The sequence below is a fragment of the Lucilia sericata genome, unplaced genomic scaffold (genome assembly GCF_015586225.1).
Source record: "Lucilia sericata isolate MDLA Ls3-8-SP2 unplaced genomic scaffold, ASM1558622v1 Contig000182F_arrow, whole genome shotgun sequence".
NCBI classification, from domain to species: Eukaryota; Metazoa; Arthropoda; class Insecta; order Diptera; family Calliphoridae; genus Lucilia; species Lucilia sericata.
In genome coordinates this window covers 135,754-155,164 of record NW_023994210.1, presented here as the reverse complement: position 1 = coordinate 155,164, position 19,411 = coordinate 135,754, and the positions used below count along the sequence as shown (strand labels likewise).

Here is a 19,411-nt window from a genome sequence, read left to right as displayed (position 1 = left end):
ACAAGCCTCGAAAAGGACACTAAAAAACCTAAGACCACAGCATCAGTATCCACTACTGATAACGTTGAGGAGTAAAATCCTAAAATCGAGGAATTTACCATTAACTCGCCAGAAGAAAGTGTAGTTGCCCTTTCCAAAATTGGGAAGGCGCCGATTGAAAGGGCTGTCAAAACCGGCCCCGACAAGGACACTAAAACACCTAAGACAGTACCCAAAGCACCATTAGCAAGTACTGGCAATGTTGCGGAGTCAAATCCTAAAAGCGAGGAGGAAATCACTCACCCGCCAGAAGACAGAACAGCAGTGCTCTCCAGAATTGGGAATGTGTCTATTAAAAATAATGCTATTCCTATGCCTGATAAGGACACCGCAGAGCCATCAACAGTACCCACTGCATTAATAGCCACTTCAGGCTACCCGGAGGAGTCAAATCCAAAGAGCGAGGAGGTGACCACCAACTCGCTGGAAGACCGTTTAATGGATGACCAAGGTTATCCAAATAAACCTCCATCGGAGCGAGGCAGCTACCAACGCTCTGATGGCTAAAATTAACACAGGTAAAATACATATAGCTTTAATCCAGGAACCTTGAACGATTCGCAACAAGGTTTCTGGATTAAATCACGTAAATTTCCAACTTTTCTACCCTGATACAGGGTCTCGCCCGAGAACATGTATCTTATGTCACAAGAACTTATGTTTTCTCCTCTCAACAGGATTATCAACATCGGATGCAACGGTGCTGAAGCAAGGTCGTGGCAACATATTCCTTGCATCTGTTTACCTGCCCTTCGATTCTCCGACACTACCACCAACGTCGGATCTGATGAAACTGATTGTAGAGGCAGAAAGGAAAAATAAGAAAATTGTAATAGGTTGTGATGCCAACTCCCACCATGTAGCTTGGGGTAGTACAAACACCAATCACAGGGGACAAGCCCTCATGGATTTCCTTAATACTAAAGACTTGATAACATTGAACTTAGGTAATAAAGCTACCTTCGTCAATAGAATCAGAGAAGAAGTTTTATATATAACTATATGTTCAGAAGAGCTTATAAACGAAATTCAGGATTGGAGAGTTTCGGACTAGCACTCCTTTTCTGATCGTCGGTACATAAGATTCAAAATACTAAGGCCGCCACCAAAGCCGATAAAGTTTCGGAATAAGTCTAAAAGTAATTGGACAATGTTCGGGACCTTACTAAAGAACCGTTTAGGTCAGGACACTTTTCAATGTCGAAATAAAGAGGATATAGATGCCAAAGTGGAAACGTTCACAAGTGCCCTGGTTGAATCGTTCGAGGACAGCTGCCCTCTGCGAGAGCGGAGATCTGCCCAGGAAAAACCCTGGGTAACTGGGGAGATCCGGAACCTTGGGAAGACTCTTCGCAAACTATTTAACAGCGCACGGCGTAAAAAGACCGCAGTATACTGGGATGAGTATCGTAATAAACTTGGTGAATATAAGAAAATCGTTCGAAAAGCCAAACGAGACTCCTGGAAACTTTTCTGTGAACTGGAAGATAGCGTAAACGACGTATCGAAGATAAAAAAATTCCTATCCAAAACTCATGTCCAACCGGAATCTATGATCGATGACACGGGCAGGAAGCTTGAGGATATGGAGGAGACAATGAAACTCCTAATGGATTCTCATTTCCCATCCGGTATATCGAATAACATAGAAGAACCGATATTGGAGGAAGGGGAGGGTAACACGGAAATAGTTATTACAACTGACATGGTTAAAGGGGCAATCAAGAGCTTTGCTTCCTATAAAGCTGCAGGGCCGGATGGAATTTTCCCGACACTTTTGCAGATGGAGGCGGGACTGGTTTCCGTACATCTGTCACAGATATTCACTGCATGCTTAAAATTGGCATATACCCCAGTTAAATGGCAAGATGCAAGGGTAATATTTATACCTAAACCAGGGAAACCTAGCTATGTGACACCTAAGTCCTATCGACCGATAAGTCTTACGTCCTTCCTACTTAAAACCTTGGAACGGATAGTCGATAGCATGGTTAAAAGCAGTATACCATACAAAGACCTTAAATATAAGCAGCATGCTTATGTAAAGGGACGATCGGTGGAAACCGCTTTAAACGAGGTTGTCCACTACATAGGTGAATCTTTCGATAGCAAACTGTATACACTGGCGGTATGCATTGACATCGAAGGCGCTTTCAATAACGTGCACACTGATACCCTTATCCAATCCCTAGACCAGTTTTATGTTGACCGGGTGCTCCGTAACTGGATCAACTACATGCTAAGGAACAGATGGATAAGCTGCGAGATGTACGATATAACTATCAGGAAAAAGGTATTTCGCGGTATACCACAGGGTGGCATTTTGTCACCTTTACTCTGGGTTACCACGATTAATTGCCTCCTAAGGACCCTAACCGAGAAAGGACTTTGACCTGTTTGCTATGCAGACGATGTCGTAATACTTTTAAAGGGAAAGTATCCAAATTACTTGTGTAGAAGAGCTGAGGAGGCTCTGAATACGGCCTTGAGCTGGGCTCAACCGAGAGGCCTCAAAGTTAACCCGGCGAAGACGGAAATCTGTCTTTTCACAAGAAAGACAAAAATTTCTACATATCGAGCCCTTTTCGCAAAATGGACGTAAGCGACTTGATTATCGATTTTCGTTTTTTTATAGAAATCGATAATTTAGGTCCATTAGCATCATCTCTAAAAATTTCGTAGCTATAGACCCAATGGTTTCAACTTTAAAAGAAAAAGAAAAAAGACGTAAGTACACATTAATTTTCTGTTTATGAATTTTTTAACAGCAAAGTGTCGGTTACGTCTAAATTTTCTTTTAAAATATATTAAATTTATAGAAAAATTTTGAACAAATTAACGTATTAAATTTGTTTCTGAATGAAATGCCACATATCTGAGTATAATTGTAATAAATTCATGTAATTATCACTATGCCATTGCAATTTATGTGCTAAAATTTATAATTTTCTATAACTTTTTATGAATTTAGTTCATTCTAATTACTAATTACATTGCATTAATATTATTACCATTTAACCATCTCTTATATTTGGTTGTAAATTTGTGGATTTCGGAAGGCGGACCTGTATATGGACTCTGAATGAATCAATACTCCCAGAATTTACTTATTTATTCGATATAAGACGAATTGTACTACCATGTATGGATATTAAGGTAGACATCAGGGTGATTTTCAGAATACGGCCTTTAATGAGGGATTAGGTCAATTGTGGACCGAGGTCTATAGAATTTAAACGCGTGATTAGTTTTGAAAACAAATTGTTTTTGTAGAATTTCATCATACTTTCTTAATTTTTGAAAGATTTATTAACTGTAAACTTATTTTCTGTATGAGGGGCATAGGAAACCATCCTAAAACATCATCATACATCAAATTTCGTTGCTATACTGGTATTTTTAAGACTGCTATGGTCATAAAATCATTGTCTTACAGGGTCCATATATGCAGGCTAGGGTTAAATATTGCCTGACATTTGTCATACTTCCCAACATAATTTACAGGTATATATAACCGACTTCTGCAAAATTTTATAGCGATTGCTACATAAACAACATATTTATTAATGTTTTAACTATAATCCGGGAGGTACTTGTATGGGGGCTAAGTAGGCTTGCCAGACGTACTGTTTTCAGCAGTACGCGTACTTCTTTTTAGTAATTGTACTTTTAACTGCATAACGCCTAAAGAAGTACGCAAATGTCCTTCTTTTTAGTATTTGTACTTCTTTTTTGAATTTTACCATAATTTTATAGATGTAATCATGACCATATACAAATATTCTATAGAATCGCTATTTAAGGACTTCCGAGATACATAGTTTGAAAGTGGATTTACTAAGCTCAGAAAGGCAAATTCAGCTATAAGAGGTTTCGATGCATTTGTCGTGCATAAAATAGTGCGTTTATTCAAAATGCTTTAAAGTTGTTAAATTTTGATTAAGATATCACTGTAATGAAAGTTTTTAATGAAGTGAAGGACATGTTTGAATGTTAAAATGTAATGCATAATGCTCCGTCCTGTAGGTACCTATTCGATAGCTTTATCCAGTCCCGCTGTGGAACGATGTTTAAAAAACTATACTTCTTATTTTTCGTAGCAGGGTGGCTAATTTTTCGAAAATTAGGTATCTGAGGATGTTTGAAGAATGACAAATTTGAATAACATAGTAAAAGTTGTAACATTTTTGTAACAGTTAGAGATAGAGAATTTTTATATTTTACTGGACATTTTTTCTCCATAAAAAATATCAAACATATGTTCACAACAAATGGTTGATATTTGAAAATGTAAACAAACCAAACGAAACTAAAATTTAGGGAATTTTACACTTTTTAAAGAAAATATATAAATTAATAGCACACTAATATTAAAAAAATGATTTGTAATTGGATTAATTTTATTGTCATAAATTAGTTTTATATAAGTTTTTTTAAGTGAAAAATCATAGCAACCAATGTCAATATAGCGTTTTTAGAACAATTACATTAAATTTTTTTGAAAATAAACAATTGTACTTTTTTTATTCAATTGTACTGCTTTTTTAACTACGATGTACGTTTTTTGTTGATTTCAAATCTGGCAAGCCTAGGGCTAAGTGAAATCAAGAACCGATTTTGCCCATTATTAACACAAAACAATATTTGTCATTAATAAGGATTTTTGGAGAATTTCATCACTCTAGCTCATAACAAAAAGACTGACATACAGACATCCCTAGATGATCTTAAAATCTTATAAAAAATATTTATTACACTCTTAAATTTCAGATTTATACAAATTATATAAAGATATACACCAAAAAATATTTTTTTTAGACAGAGAATTTAGACGTAACCGCCTCAACATTGTTTATATCATAAAAATTTGTCTCGGCAAAAAAGACGTAAGCGACAAAAAAATCGGATATAGCGTCAATATAAAATCGAAACAAACTGCATCCCATATTTTAGATGTAATAATATTTATTAACGGAGTTTTGGAGTAATGCTATGTCCTACTTCGAAGATAATTGAAAAAAAATGCTCTCCTGTAAAATTTAGTTTTTGTCGGTTACGTCTTTTGTGCGAAAAGGGCTCGATATACTGAACCTTGCTTCCTGGGCAAGAAGATACCGGTGACAGACAAAGTTAAGTACTTAGGTGTAATACTTGACCGGGAATTAAAATGGAGACACCACATAGAGGATAGGATCAACAAGGCACATCGGTGCTGGGCGATATGTAGGAGAATCATATGCATGAAATGGGGTCTTAGTCCTACTATGACAAATTGACTTTATAAAAGTGTAATTAGACCAATTCTAGCTTATGCTTCAATAATCTGGTGGACTGCTTTGGACAAAAAGTGTAACATCAAACTACTACAGGGAGTTCAGCGTACATGCTGCTTGGCTATAAGTGGTGCCATGTGTACTACTTCAACCAAGGCTCTGGAAACGTTGCTAGATATTCCACTCATTGAAACATATATAAGATATGAGGCGGCGCTTACAGCCGAACGGCTCTTTACTTTAGGCGAACTGGCCAAAAACGGTTATAGGACACGTCATCAATGTATACTGGACACATTGGAAGGTTATACACATTCATCGGACGTGCCTGATCGCATACCAGACACAGAATATGTCGGAACTTTGAAACGATAATCCCAGATAGAATGTCTTGGTCAAGCGGAACATTGGAGCAAATACCAGTAGTAATCCGTTGCTACACGGATGGCTCTAAATTAGGGGACAAAGTGGGCCTTTTGGTATACAGTGTTTTTTTCAAATAGGTGTAACTTATCATTTTTTCAATTTGGCACTTCATTTTCCCATATTTTTTTTCAAAATGGTACTTTTTTTTGCTTTTCTCAAAAGAAAGCTTAAACCATTTCCTTTAAGAACTTTGTGGTCACTTAATGGGTGAGATAAAATGGACAATAAGGTCCACTGTGATTCTCGGTTCCTAAGATGGCTTCAACCTTGAAGATTTACCTAATCGATTTACTACAGATAAAGTTGTGAATCTCCTTATAAAATCAAGTCGAAGTACTCATATAACATTATTTATTTTTGCAGGTTCTGTTGCTAATGGAACTCCGGAAAATGTGGAACTACTGATACGGGAATACGATATTTTTCCACTTTTAAAAAGAGAACTTACACAAACGACAAAAAACAAATACAGCGTGGAAATATGTTTAAGAACCTTATGTTCGATATTCAGGCATTTTCCATCAACGATTTCAAAATTTTTTGACGACACCTGTACTTTACCTAACTTTTTAAGTAAGTATTCGAAGTTTTTCTTACTTTTCAGTAAAAAAATATGTAGTAAGATTATAATTATCTAGTCATTTATGAATTATAAGATTAGTTATTAATATGCTTTCAATCGCAAACAATAATTTGCAAAAAATTGCAAATCTGTTTGTAAACCATATTTTGGTAACGCCCCTCACGTTAAATTAAATGATAACTTTTTAAGTAAGTATTCGAAGTTTTTCTTACTTTTCAGTAAAAAAATATATAGTAACATTATGATTATATAGTCATTTATGATTTATAAGATTAGTTATTAATTTACTTTCAATCGCAAACAATAATTTGCAAAAAATTGCAAATCTGTTAGTAATGCCTCTAACGTTAAATTAAATGATTTGTGTTATAAATAATGGATGTTTAGAGGAAATAAATCACGTAATACCATTTAAAATATGTTATAAGCAGGGTTTGTATTTTCAATATGCCTTTATGCTTTACTATAACTATGAGAACATAAACAAGCAAAGTCAAAAAAACAAAAATAAACTTGTTTGCTGTAGTGGTGCAGTGAAATGTTTTCTGCTTACGCAGCACAGTGGTTCCAATGGCAAGCTTAGCACGATTAAAAGCACTTAGAAAGATCAAAATTTGTATGAATATGTGATTTCGTATGGTGCGATCTCGTGCTAAAAATGGGCGGATTTGATTGGGTGGGCGTGGCACCTTTCATACAAAATTAACTGACATAAGGCGCTATACTAGTGTTTAAAGTTAAATTATTTACCTTCAAATCATATTCTGAAGTGGACTTTGTGTGGTGGCTAGGGTCAAATAAATCCCGATGATTACGAAAATGAGCAGTATCATTCAGATTTACATATGTATATAAAACTATGTTGTGCTGATTTTTGTAGATATATTAGAATGTTTAACATAATTTTAAGCTCAAAAGGTTTATTCGGGGAGTACGGTTATATGTGGGCTAGGTGAAGTAATGGACCGATTTCGTCATTGGGTCAATATAAGAGTATGATCCAAAATTATCTTGAAAATTGCTATATGTAGCATCGCACAAGGTTTACACTGACGCACAGATGGGCGGACAAACGGTCATATTGGTGATTCGGAACCGATTGGAATACTTGAAGGTGGGTGTTGGACCAGTATTGACGATCCGTAAACATTTTTGTCGCCCGAATTTTCCTTACTAGGAAGAACGAAAGATTCGATTCTTTTAAAGAAAGACTCGAATACTCTCCTTGTTCAATGTACCAGATACCATTTTATCGACAATTGGGTAATAATATTTAATTTTTAATTTTTTCATCAATTCTCACAAAAAAATTAAAATGCAACAGTATAATTTTTTCCTGGGTCTCTTGAAAGTACCAAACATTAAACAATTCACATAGACAACCAAACTAAATTATTTGATATGAAACCCAGCAAAATCTTGCTTAAAATGGATACCATTAAGTACTTTATTAATGACTTACTTTGTAGGTAAAGTCTAAAAAAATCAAAATAAAGAAACAAACAAAAATAAAACAGTTACTTTATCTTTTTTCCTTTTTTTGTGCACTCGATTTGCTATTTTTAGACAAACAGAAATTAAAATAGTATTTGTGTGTGAAAACTATTATTTAACTCACATTAAAACAGCTAAGCAGTGGTGAGCGGAGCATTCAACTGGCAGACGGAAGGTACTGAGTTCAACCCCAGTCTGTGTCGACATTTTATTTTTTCATAAATATTCTATAAATAACTCTACTAAAAAACAATTTATTTCCAACCAAATAACATTGACTTATTTTGGAACATCTCAAACAAAAATAAGTAATTTTTCTAGTAGAATTATAAGCACTTTCTGTTCTGGTGATTTTTCTAGTGAATTTGTAAGCAAATATTTTGCTGGGAAGCTTTCAGGCAGAAATCGGCAGGAAATTTTTTTTATCACTTAACTGACCACAACATAGATGATAACGACATACAACATTGAGCTAAATCGGGTTAAAATCACAATTAAAACTCTAACACATGTTTTAATACAATTAAAATTGTACAATTAACGAATACCTCTTAGTTTTCACGTACATATTTTTTTCTGAACGGAATGCAAAATCGACGACATATTAGGAATAACTAAAATACATACCCCAATTGTATAAATAAAATTCCCAAATAATGAGGAATATATTTTAGCTTTATTTTACAAGATCTCCAAATCAAACAAAAATATTGATTATTCTATTATTAAAAACAAACTAAATTAATAATATTGCAGATATAATAAAAAATTGTATACCGGTATGTAGGCTAAACTTGTCATTGGGACCACCGATTAATTAAGAACAAACTTCTGTTTTTCTTAGTGCTTTTGTTTTACTTCTTCTCTGCGCTCTTTTACTTTGTTCAGAACTGCTGAGGTTGTTTTGGATTTGTTATTGTAGAATGTATTGAATATTCTCCTGTAATTGTTTTTGCGTTGTATTTTTGATAAACAAATTGTTTTTTTATGCGGAAATAACCGTTTTAGCGTTTTTGTTGAAAGTATGTACGTGCTTACATACATACATACATACATACATACATTCATACAGACACAGACATACAGACAGAACATAAGACTAGACAGAATACATACATACATACATACAAGACATACATACAGACAGACAGACAGACAGAAAGACATACATACATGCAACATACATACAGACAGACAAATACAGACACATACATACATACATACATACATAAGACTAATACATACCGACATACATACATAGGAACTACGTACATACATACATAATACATACACATACATACAGCATACAATACGTACATACTACATACATACAGACAACATACATACAGACATACATACATAGATACACATACATAACTACAGACATACATACATAAACATACATACATACAGACAATACAACCATACAGACAACATAACATACATACTACAAATCTACTAATACTATGTACAAATACTACATACATCATACAGATACATACATACATACATACATACATACATACATACATACATACATACATACATACATACATACATTACATACATACATACATACATACATACATACATACATACATACATACATACATACATACATACATACATACATACATACATACATACATACATACATACCATACATACATACATACATACATACATACATACATACATACATACATACATACATACATACATACATACTACATACATACATACATACATACATACATACCAATACATACATACATACATACAGACATACATACATACATACATACTACATACAATACATACATACATACATACATACATACATACATACATACATACATACATACATACATACATACATACATACATACATACATACATACATACATACATACATACATACATACTACATACATACATACCATACATACATAATACATACATACATAAATAACATACATACATACAACATACATACAGACATACATACATACATACATACACCATACATCATTTAACAAAAACACATAAAAATAAAACGGTTATAACATAATGTCGTCATCCAAAATACAACGCAGAAACAATAACGGGAAAATTTTCCAACATTCTACAATAACAAATCCAAAACAGCAGCTCTGTACAAAGTAAAAGAGCGCAGCAACAGAAAGTACAGCAAAAGCATAAAGAGAAATAGAAGTGCTGAAATGCTGCAACACAGTAGTGATTAGTTGAAATTAATCGCTGTGACTGTGTTAGTAATTTTAAGCAAGCAATATAAACACTGGTTAAGCGATTTTCAGTCCTGGTAGTATTTCTAATTCCCTATTAAATTTTCTATGACTTTTACTAGTACACTCCCGCCTCACTTAAATAGGTTCACTGTTTTCTTTACATTCAAATTAATATTTTGCAAAAAATAATGGACTCGTTGGTTATATTAAAATTGTAATTAATACCATGATGTCTTATATATCACTAGATAGACAAACATTAATGCAATACTTAATAACCGATTTTTAATAATTTTTTTTCTAAAATACTACGTTTTTGAACAATATTTTTTTGGCTCATTTGAATAGGTTCATCATCTTTAATTGACAAAAACAACAACAAATTGAATTTTTCATGAAACTTTTTTATTTTTATAAACATTTTTACAGGGTTTTAGAAAAGATTTACTAAGGAACATATCCGCCGTTACTTGATATAACTCCGAAAATTCGAGGTGATAAAGAGTTATAAAGATTCTTAAGTAATGGCAAGGAAATTTCGGTCCAAGCCTTTTTAGTTCCTTCAATTTAGGCTTCTTTTTTGTCGTACCTATACACATTACGAGAAAGAATATCGGAAACCTTTTCGATAATAAATAGTTGAGAAGATTATTGGAAAAAGCTGTTTCCAGTATGGCATTACAATTATTACAATTCTTACTAGATGAAAGAAATTTAAGCTCACATGTTTCATAATATGAAATTGCTCCCCACTACATTCCACATCCTCCACAGCTATGCAAACGACTCAGGTAGAGCTCTTACTTTCAAAAATCATAAAAATAATGATTATATCGATCTGGACCTTCTAAATTAAACATTTTTTCATCCGAAAAAACAAGATGTTGATATTGCTTTTTATAACCATGTGTTTACGTGCAAACTGAAGAGGATTTCTCTTTGCGAGTGGCAATTTCTTAAGCCTTGGCCCTTCTTACAATTCGTTGTACTGTAGCTAGACTTGCTGTAACACCCACGTTTTCTCTATTTTTTGCTACAGAATCACTTGACTTGGAGGCAAATTTTATGAAATCTCTTTTGTTCGCTTTTGTTTTGACTCTATATGTAGTTCCATTTATGTTTTCTTAATATTCAAATTTTTTTCTTATAAAATTGGGAATAACATTCTGAATTTGTCCAATTTTTTGCCATATTCCTGTTCATTTGGACAGTTTCCAAAAACGCTTCCTTTTATTCGTTAGTTAATGTTATTTGTTAAAAATATGTTTTCTATATTCACAGACACAGTGAACCAACTAAGTTTTTTGCCTACCTTTTTTAAGAGAATTTTGTTTTTAGTTCATAAATAAAATTCAAAAAACAGGTAAAAAGTAAATTCATGTTTTCCAATTGAAAATGAGATTATGTAGAATGGGAAAACCAAGAAAAAAATATTAAAATAAAAATTTTGGTGCATTTGTTGTTGCATTTTATTATTTTTCATCAGAATTTGCACGTCAATAAAGTATTTTGCATATTGAAAATTCCAGTTAATTTCGTTGGGTTTTTCAAATTATTTTTTAATTGCTTTTTGGAATTTATTGGTTTATTGTTAAAAGGACACGTGTTAAGTATTTTTCAATTGTAATTTTCAAAAATCATATCCTCATTGTGTGAAACTGTGTAGTTATTTGCGTCAAAAATGTTTAAAGGGAAATAATGAGGCAATTCCAATATAAAAAATTAGTTTAGATTTTTAGAACAAGTGTAAATCAATGAAATTCAATTATGAGATGTTTAATCAATCATTAAAAAATATAAAATATAGAAATTGATGAAATAACACAAAGAATTATTAAAAAAACGCACTGAGTTGTCTTTCAAAATCTTTAACTGCCAAAGGAGAGCGAAAGCAAAAACCATTGAAGTCCTCATTTTTCTTCTCCAAAGTCCATATACGAACTTAAAAGAACACTATGTTTAGATTTAGACCTCTAAACAGACCTTAGGTTGCTTGGAAACAATATAAAGTGAACTATCGTGTGGTACGGGAAAAATACTTAATTTAGATATTTACAAATAGAGGCGGTTCTCATCACCTAAGATCCACAAATGCAATATTTTTCAGCTAATACATACACTTATATATAGTTAGAACCCAAGTCAAGAATAACTATCCAAATCCAACTACGCCTACTGTATTTTATTCATAAAATAATGCATTCAAAATATGAGGTAGAATATCAAGATTCTAGCATGTAATAGTTGTATAGTGGTATACGGTGATATCCCCATACTTAGAGTGGCTAGGATGGTACTTAGTGTTAGCTTTATTGAATAAGAATCAATATTATACAATTCTGAATAAAATTCACACAGTACTCCCCAAATAGATGGGGTTTCCGTAATGTAGTTTTTGTTTATCAATACAAAATGACCAAAAACCCAGATTATTTTTGTTATAATCTATAGATTTATACCCCACTAACATTTTTTTCTAGGTCCAAATCCATTGATTTCCTAATATATCATGTATCCAATTCAAAATTACTTATTATTTTCGAAATTAAATCAAAGAAACGATAGATTTCATGTTAAGTCAAATATTAAAAAATTCTTATAGGTATATAGGATAATAAATCGGTTAAGAAATGTCCAAACTTGGTCGTTCCACTGCTAAAATATCTAAAAAATGTTATTCTAATACATAGGAGTAATAAAAATATTAAATTTTATAAAATAATGCAGCAATATTAAAAAATTAATAAAAAAGCAAAATACTTTATTGACCTTAAAAATTAACAATACGTTCACATTTTATCAAAAATCTTGTTAATTAATATCACGATTTTACTTTTTATGGTAGAAAATTAAAATATAAGATATTCTTTAAAAAGTACAACAAACAAATTGCTTTATTTTGCTAATAATAATTGTTCAGATAAAGTTTTTTTTTTTTTTTTTTTTTAATTTATAAAATTTTACATAGGCAAATTACTTAATTGATTCACTGTATGTACGTTAGAAAAATAAGTATTAAAAATCCGCTATTAGGTATTGCCCTAATTTTTGTCTCACTAGTGTCAAATGGCACGAGTAGATCAAATTATAATCAAAATGAAAAAGACGACTATTTCAATTATTTAATTCTCTTCAAATCTTTTAATAACAATTTTTCTTTCTAAAAAAACAAAAAATACGTTAACTTCCTTTGAAATTGCGTCGACTAATCATCTTCTCTCGTCTTCTCCCCTATTCGCAACATTCGGCACAGGGTTGTAGTTATATAGTAGTATTTTCATTACTTTACGGTTCGGCCAATTCTGCGTCCAAGTAGTCCTCGACTTCACCGTCATCATCAAAGGTGAATTTCGGAGATGAGTCACACCACCTTTTCATTTTGTCAGAACTGAAAACAGAACTGAACTTGCGGGATGTTATCTGGGCACCTGGTATGTCCTCAATCAAATATCAGTCATTACCGAGTACTCGAGTAACAATGTAGGGACCACGGTATTTCCGTTCAAGTTTTCGTGAATCTCCAGTTGCCTGCGGTTCATTTTCAAGGAGTACCAAATCCCCATCGTGGTATAGGGTTGGTCGACTGTGCTTTTCGACAAATCGTTTCTTCCATCGTTCTCGTTCCCGTAGAAAATTCTGGACCGCTAGTTGCCTTTTCTCGTCTGTTGGTATATCATCCTCTGGGAACTCGTCGTTATGCATGGCAGCAATTATGCGGTTCTGAATCAAGTCAATCGGTTTATAATCAAAAACCAACACATTTATCGAAAATTGTAGATTATGTAGCCATAGGTAATAATCTGTAGGATTTTCAGTGGTAGTGCGGAGGCGGGAAAGAATAGTTCCATTTACCCTTTCCACTGTCGACTGGAGTAGAACGTCAGCTATTCCCAAACTGCTCGCATCCGTATGTACTTCATGTTGCGCTGACTGATCATACATTTCAAGCACTGGCTGACTACAGAGAATCTCAATCAATTTTCTAAAGGACTGTTCCAGTGGGTCCTCCCATTTAAAATTATTCGCCTCACTTTTCTTAAGCAGGTCGGTAAGGGATCATGATATTATGGAATAGTTTTCAACTTTCTAAAAAATCCAGTCAGGCCTAAAAAACGACGCACTTCCGTTATATTTGTCGGCACCTTAAAGTTCCTGATGGCACTGACCTTTTCAGATCCAGGCGTTACACCCAATTTATTAACAGTGTGACCAAGTATGAAATTTCGTCAGCTAAAAAGGTACATTTATCCAATCTTAAGGTAAGCCCACAACTTTCGATAATGTCCAGAAATCGGTTTAATCTATCAATACCTTCTTCTACACTTGAGCTGGAAATGATGACATCGTCCAAGTATGCCATAATTTCACCTGGATTCATCAGGTCAACTATGCGGTTCATTGCCTCCTGAAAGACTGCCGGTGCGTTCACGAGTCCAAAAGGCATGCGAGTGTATTCGTAATGTTACAAATGCAGTGTATTTTCGTGAATCCTCCTCAATTTGGTTCTGGTGGTAGCCCATTCGTAGGTCAAGTGTAGTGAAGTAATTATTACCTGAGAGTTGGGTAAACTGTTCATCCATTACCGGCATTGGATACGGAATCTTCAATGTAATTTTATTCAATTGGCGGTAGTCCACACATAAGCGGTGCTCACCATTTTTCTTTTCCACAAGTACTACACCGGAGGCGTATGCGGAATTCGATCTGATCTGATTTTCAAGAAGGTCCTCCACAATATTCACCACTATGGGACGTTTAGAAAAAGGAATCCTATATGGTTTCGTACATATAGGCTGAGGCGTTGTTACCTTTATCTTCATCTTTACCATGTTACATTTCCCCAACTCGCTTATACTTTCAGCAAAACAGGACTTATGATCATTTAAAACTTTTCGGAGTTGTCTACCTTCTTCCGCTGTCAAATTTCCACTAGTACTCTCAACTGTGTTAATATTTTGGATCCAGCACTCGTCTCCTTCTATAACAGTTCTCTTCCCCTTCTGGCATAAGAGGTCGCGGCCAATAGGATGCTATCCGGAATCATTGTATCCTCCACTACGAACAGTTCAGTTTCGAAACTGTTACCGTCAATCATCAACGGTGCATTCACTTTACCCTTACACGCGAATTTGCCTCCTGCAAACCCCTTCAAGATCAGTTGGCAATTAACTATTTTTCCTATTTGCCTTGCAAACGTTTTTCCTATCAAACAACGATCACTACCAGAGTCAATAAACGCCAACGTTGCAACATTGTTCACCTTGACGGCTTTACATAAATTTTCGGTCGCCTCTGTAATGTTGTGAGAAATTTTGTTTATGTTCGCAGAGTCGTCTCGGTTTGATTTGCAATCATCTGTTTTGTGTGACGTACGATGACAAATTTTACAGCGGTGGAATTTGTCATTTGTGGCGTCTCGTAGGAACGACGTATCATAGAAGACATCCTTATGTGAACATCGGCAACATTATCGGTATAAGGGAAATCTGAAAGGAACTTATTAGTAAACTGCGGCCAAGACATAAATAATTCCTGTAGTGAATCGACCTAGTATTTTGCAGGACCCTTCATTTTCTGCTGAACGGCAAAAATTATGGAATCGTCATCCCAACCGTAGGCAGACTTTAAAAGCTCAACCCGTTTCACGAACTGCAATGGGTTTACAGACTCATCCGTAGAGGAATTAAAATCAGACAATAACGATATTATTTTTCTAACCTGGCCGAAAGGATTCCCAGTGTTGACCGGAAACTAAACAGATGGTTCAACAACAGGGTGCACTGAAACGGCAGGCGTTGGGGTAATCTTTCCGTAACATATGGATATAGACGTTGAGCGTAATAATGTACTTATGTTGGACGAAAGGCGGTGGTTGAAAACATGGCTGATTGTGAAACGTCGTTGGTATTGTATTATTCGAAATACTAGTAGGTGGATTATCGCTACGAACGTAATTTATAGTTGGCGGTGCGTGTTGTGTGTATTGTAACGGAACGTTCGGGTTGTAATTCGTTATTGGTGCAGCCTGCAGTGACAGAATTTAATTTGCTGTTGTCGGTGCACGTGGTGCGGAGCATTGTATTGTGTTTCGGGCGTAATTCGTAGTTTGCGGAGCAGTTAATATCGGAACATTTTGAATGAAATTCGAAGGTTGCGTTAATGGTGATATGTTGCAATTCAACGATGCAATATTTGTCGTTGCTGGTATATTTCCAGCAGGAGTTCCAGCAACCGTTGCGTATGGTAGATTCTGTTGCGGGGGAATATAAGTCGCTGCTGCACAGTGGGGCAGAATGGAAATTTTTTGGAAATAAATCTGGCATTTCTAAACGGCTGATCCGATCGGGATAAAATTTGGCGTGAGCGTAGCCAAGGAGTATTCGAGTTTAAGTTTTGAAGATGAACCCTGCAGATGCCCCAGGGACGGCGCTGTGGCGGCTCAAAGTAGGGTACCTACGACATGTAAAATTTTTAAACTCGTGCCATTTTTTTGTTTCACCCAAATACAAAGATTTTTATATTTTCTGAAAGCGCTCGACGAGATCTTGAAAAAACATGCTTGGGCATACTACTTATCTCTTATAATATCCGAGTTATAGGCATTTAAAAATTTAGTGATACAAAATTTACCATACCTTGGTCCGCCTTTTTTTGAATACCGGGCGTAATTTTGGACCAAATGGACTCAATTTTTTCTTGTTAGTTAGACAACAAAACTTCCGGTATAGTTTAATCTGCGATTATAATGAATTAGCACCTGAAAGTGTTGGAAGCTTTAATGTTTATACAGATGGCTCAAAAACAAATAAAGGTGTCGGCGGGGGCATATTCATTGAAGAATTCGGGACGAAAATCTCTTTCCGACTCAACGACGAATGTACTATTTTGCAGGCTGAAATCTCAGCTATAAAAAGGGCTTCTAATTGGCTTAGGTACTATCGGATATCCAATAGAGATATCAGAATTTATACTGACAGTCAAGCCGCTATCAAATCCCTGATAGGTGTGTATTCTACATCAAAACTTGTCCAAGAATGCCGGGCGTCTCTAAACGAGATGGCGAGATATTCAAGAATTACCCTTATTTGGGTCAAAGGACACGGGGAAACAATTGGCAATAATACTGCTGACATTCTGGCAAAAGCCGGCACGAGGATGACCATACTGGATATTGACCAGTTCTGTGGTGTCCCCTTAGCGGTCATCAAGAAGCAAATACTTGATTACTGCTTCAATTCAGCTCAGGAGCGATGGTCTCAGGAGCACACTTGCTCGATCGCTAGGCTACTGTGGCCTCGTATGGATTCTCATAAAACATCCTACATTTTAGGGCTAAACAGAATATATCTGAGCGCTTTGTTATCAGTTCTTACAGGTCATTCAAAGTTTGGAAACCACGCTAGACGTATTGGTATTCCATATAATGACTTTTGTAGGAGCTGTCAAAATGAAGAAGAAGAGGAAACTATTACTCATTTTCTGTGTAACTGCCCGGCCCTGGAACCGCTCCGTCATCAGGCGCTGGGTTCGTCTCACTTTTCTGATCTATCTGATCTGTCAGCTATTCAACCTGAGTGTATACTAGCATTCTTGAAATTTTCGAAGTGGGTGTGTAACTAAATATACACTATGATTTTTCTGGTAACAGAGTCTTAACTTCTTCGCTATTCTATACTCATCATTCTACTTTCTATATCTGTTTCTTCACTACTTTCTTTATTACTACTCTTCCCCTTCCAAATGTTTTCCCTTATCTTTTCTCTTTACAGACGTTACAAAGGGACCGAATAGGAGCCAAGTATAGACTTACTCGTGTTAGTAAGCAGTCTGAAAAACCTAACCTAACCTAACCTAGACAACAAAATTTCCAATAATATACAAAAAATTTCAGATCAATATCATTTACAGATGCAAAAATATACTTTTTTTAATTTAAAAATTCAAAAAATTTTAGATTTTTGGCGTTTTTTTGCCAAAAATGTGTCTTAACTCTTTTATTAATAAAATAAAATTTTCTTTAAGAACATATAACAATTTTATAGTTTTCTAAAAGGTATCTTTACGCAGAAGGCTTTGGCGTAAAAAACTTGTCCTATTTTTTGAAAATGTTGCCACTGCGTCCTTCCGGATATGATCTATTTTTTATCAAAACTTCAACTTTGGGCGTTCTAAAATCCCAAAGCTGGGATCAGAAAACTGAAAGCAGTTTTGGAAACCTCAATATGTTTTCTATTTACTCCAGAAGTATTTTCCCAGCCCTGAAAGAAATGTGGACCCTATGGGCAAAAAAGTAAAAAATCCCATTTTTGGGATTTTCATTCCTATTTTTGGGAATTGCGGGATGCCCTTTGACCTTTTCAATTTTTTTTTTTGCATTTTCTTATTTGAAACGACAAATTTAACAAGCGTTGAAAATTTCATTGAGTTTTGTTCATAAATAAAGATTTTGTCATATATTACATATTTGTTTAATTTCTAAAACTATGATTTATATCAAAATTTTAATAGGGTCGCAGATAGCTACAACAATTTAGTCCATATTTATTCCTTAATATCATTTTTTAGTTAGATATGGAAATTCTCGACCCTTTACAAAAAATTTCAAGCCAATATCTCAATTACATTCAAAAATATGTTCATTTAAACCTGTGTCCTTTAATTTCATCTTTTTCATATTATAATATTAAGTATGACAGAACATATTTAAATCTTATATAAATCTTATATTTACCTATTTTCTATTTGTTTGCTTATCCTTATAGTTGAAAAGTCCTATTATGCTTAAATTTTCAAAAATTTATAACTATTTTTTATCTAAATTTTTTCGACAGATCATTTCGTTCTGTTTCGTTTATGATCATGTAGGTAAAAATATACAGGTAATATAAAATGATAATTTCGATTCATTCACTAATAAGAAATATCAATGACTGAATTACAGGTTATAGTAATATAGTCCTAAATGTTAATAAGTAGACAATTCGTAATTTTATCGGAAATGACAAGAATTGGTATATAAGTAAACTTCTTAGATTTTAAGTACCATATTTAATAAATCTACAATGAAGATTACATTAAAGTACGAAGAGTTGTGTTCCGTTTTATGGAGTGTATCTTCAAAAGGGCCAGAAAGAATTGAAGACATTTCAAATTATATAAAAACTACATATAGTAGAAAAGTAGACAAAACAGGCATATCAAAAATTGAAAACTTTTTAAAACTTTTTGATGTAAAAAGTAAGTCTGTGGATGGAAATCAAAAGAAATTTCGATTAAAATTTTGTAGTTGGATGGAAACTACTACGGAAATCTCAACTTACAACACATCAACAGGAGCGCCTTGCAAG

The 19,411-nt window shown here is 34.1% G+C and overlaps 1 protein-coding gene across 1 annotated transcript in view; it reads left to right on the top strand.

The window, feature by feature from the left end:
* The window catches only part of LOC119601639 (armadillo repeat-containing protein 8-like), a 215,683-nt gene that overhangs the window by 75,861 nt on the left and 120,411 nt on the right, over positions 1-19,411 (top strand). Inside the window, exon 3 of the mRNA XM_037952695.1 lies at positions 6,102-6,311. Within this exon, the coding sequence (XP_037808623.1) occupies positions 6,102-6,311 (210 nt within the window). The remainder of the gene's footprint in view (positions 1-6,101; positions 6,312-19,411) is intronic.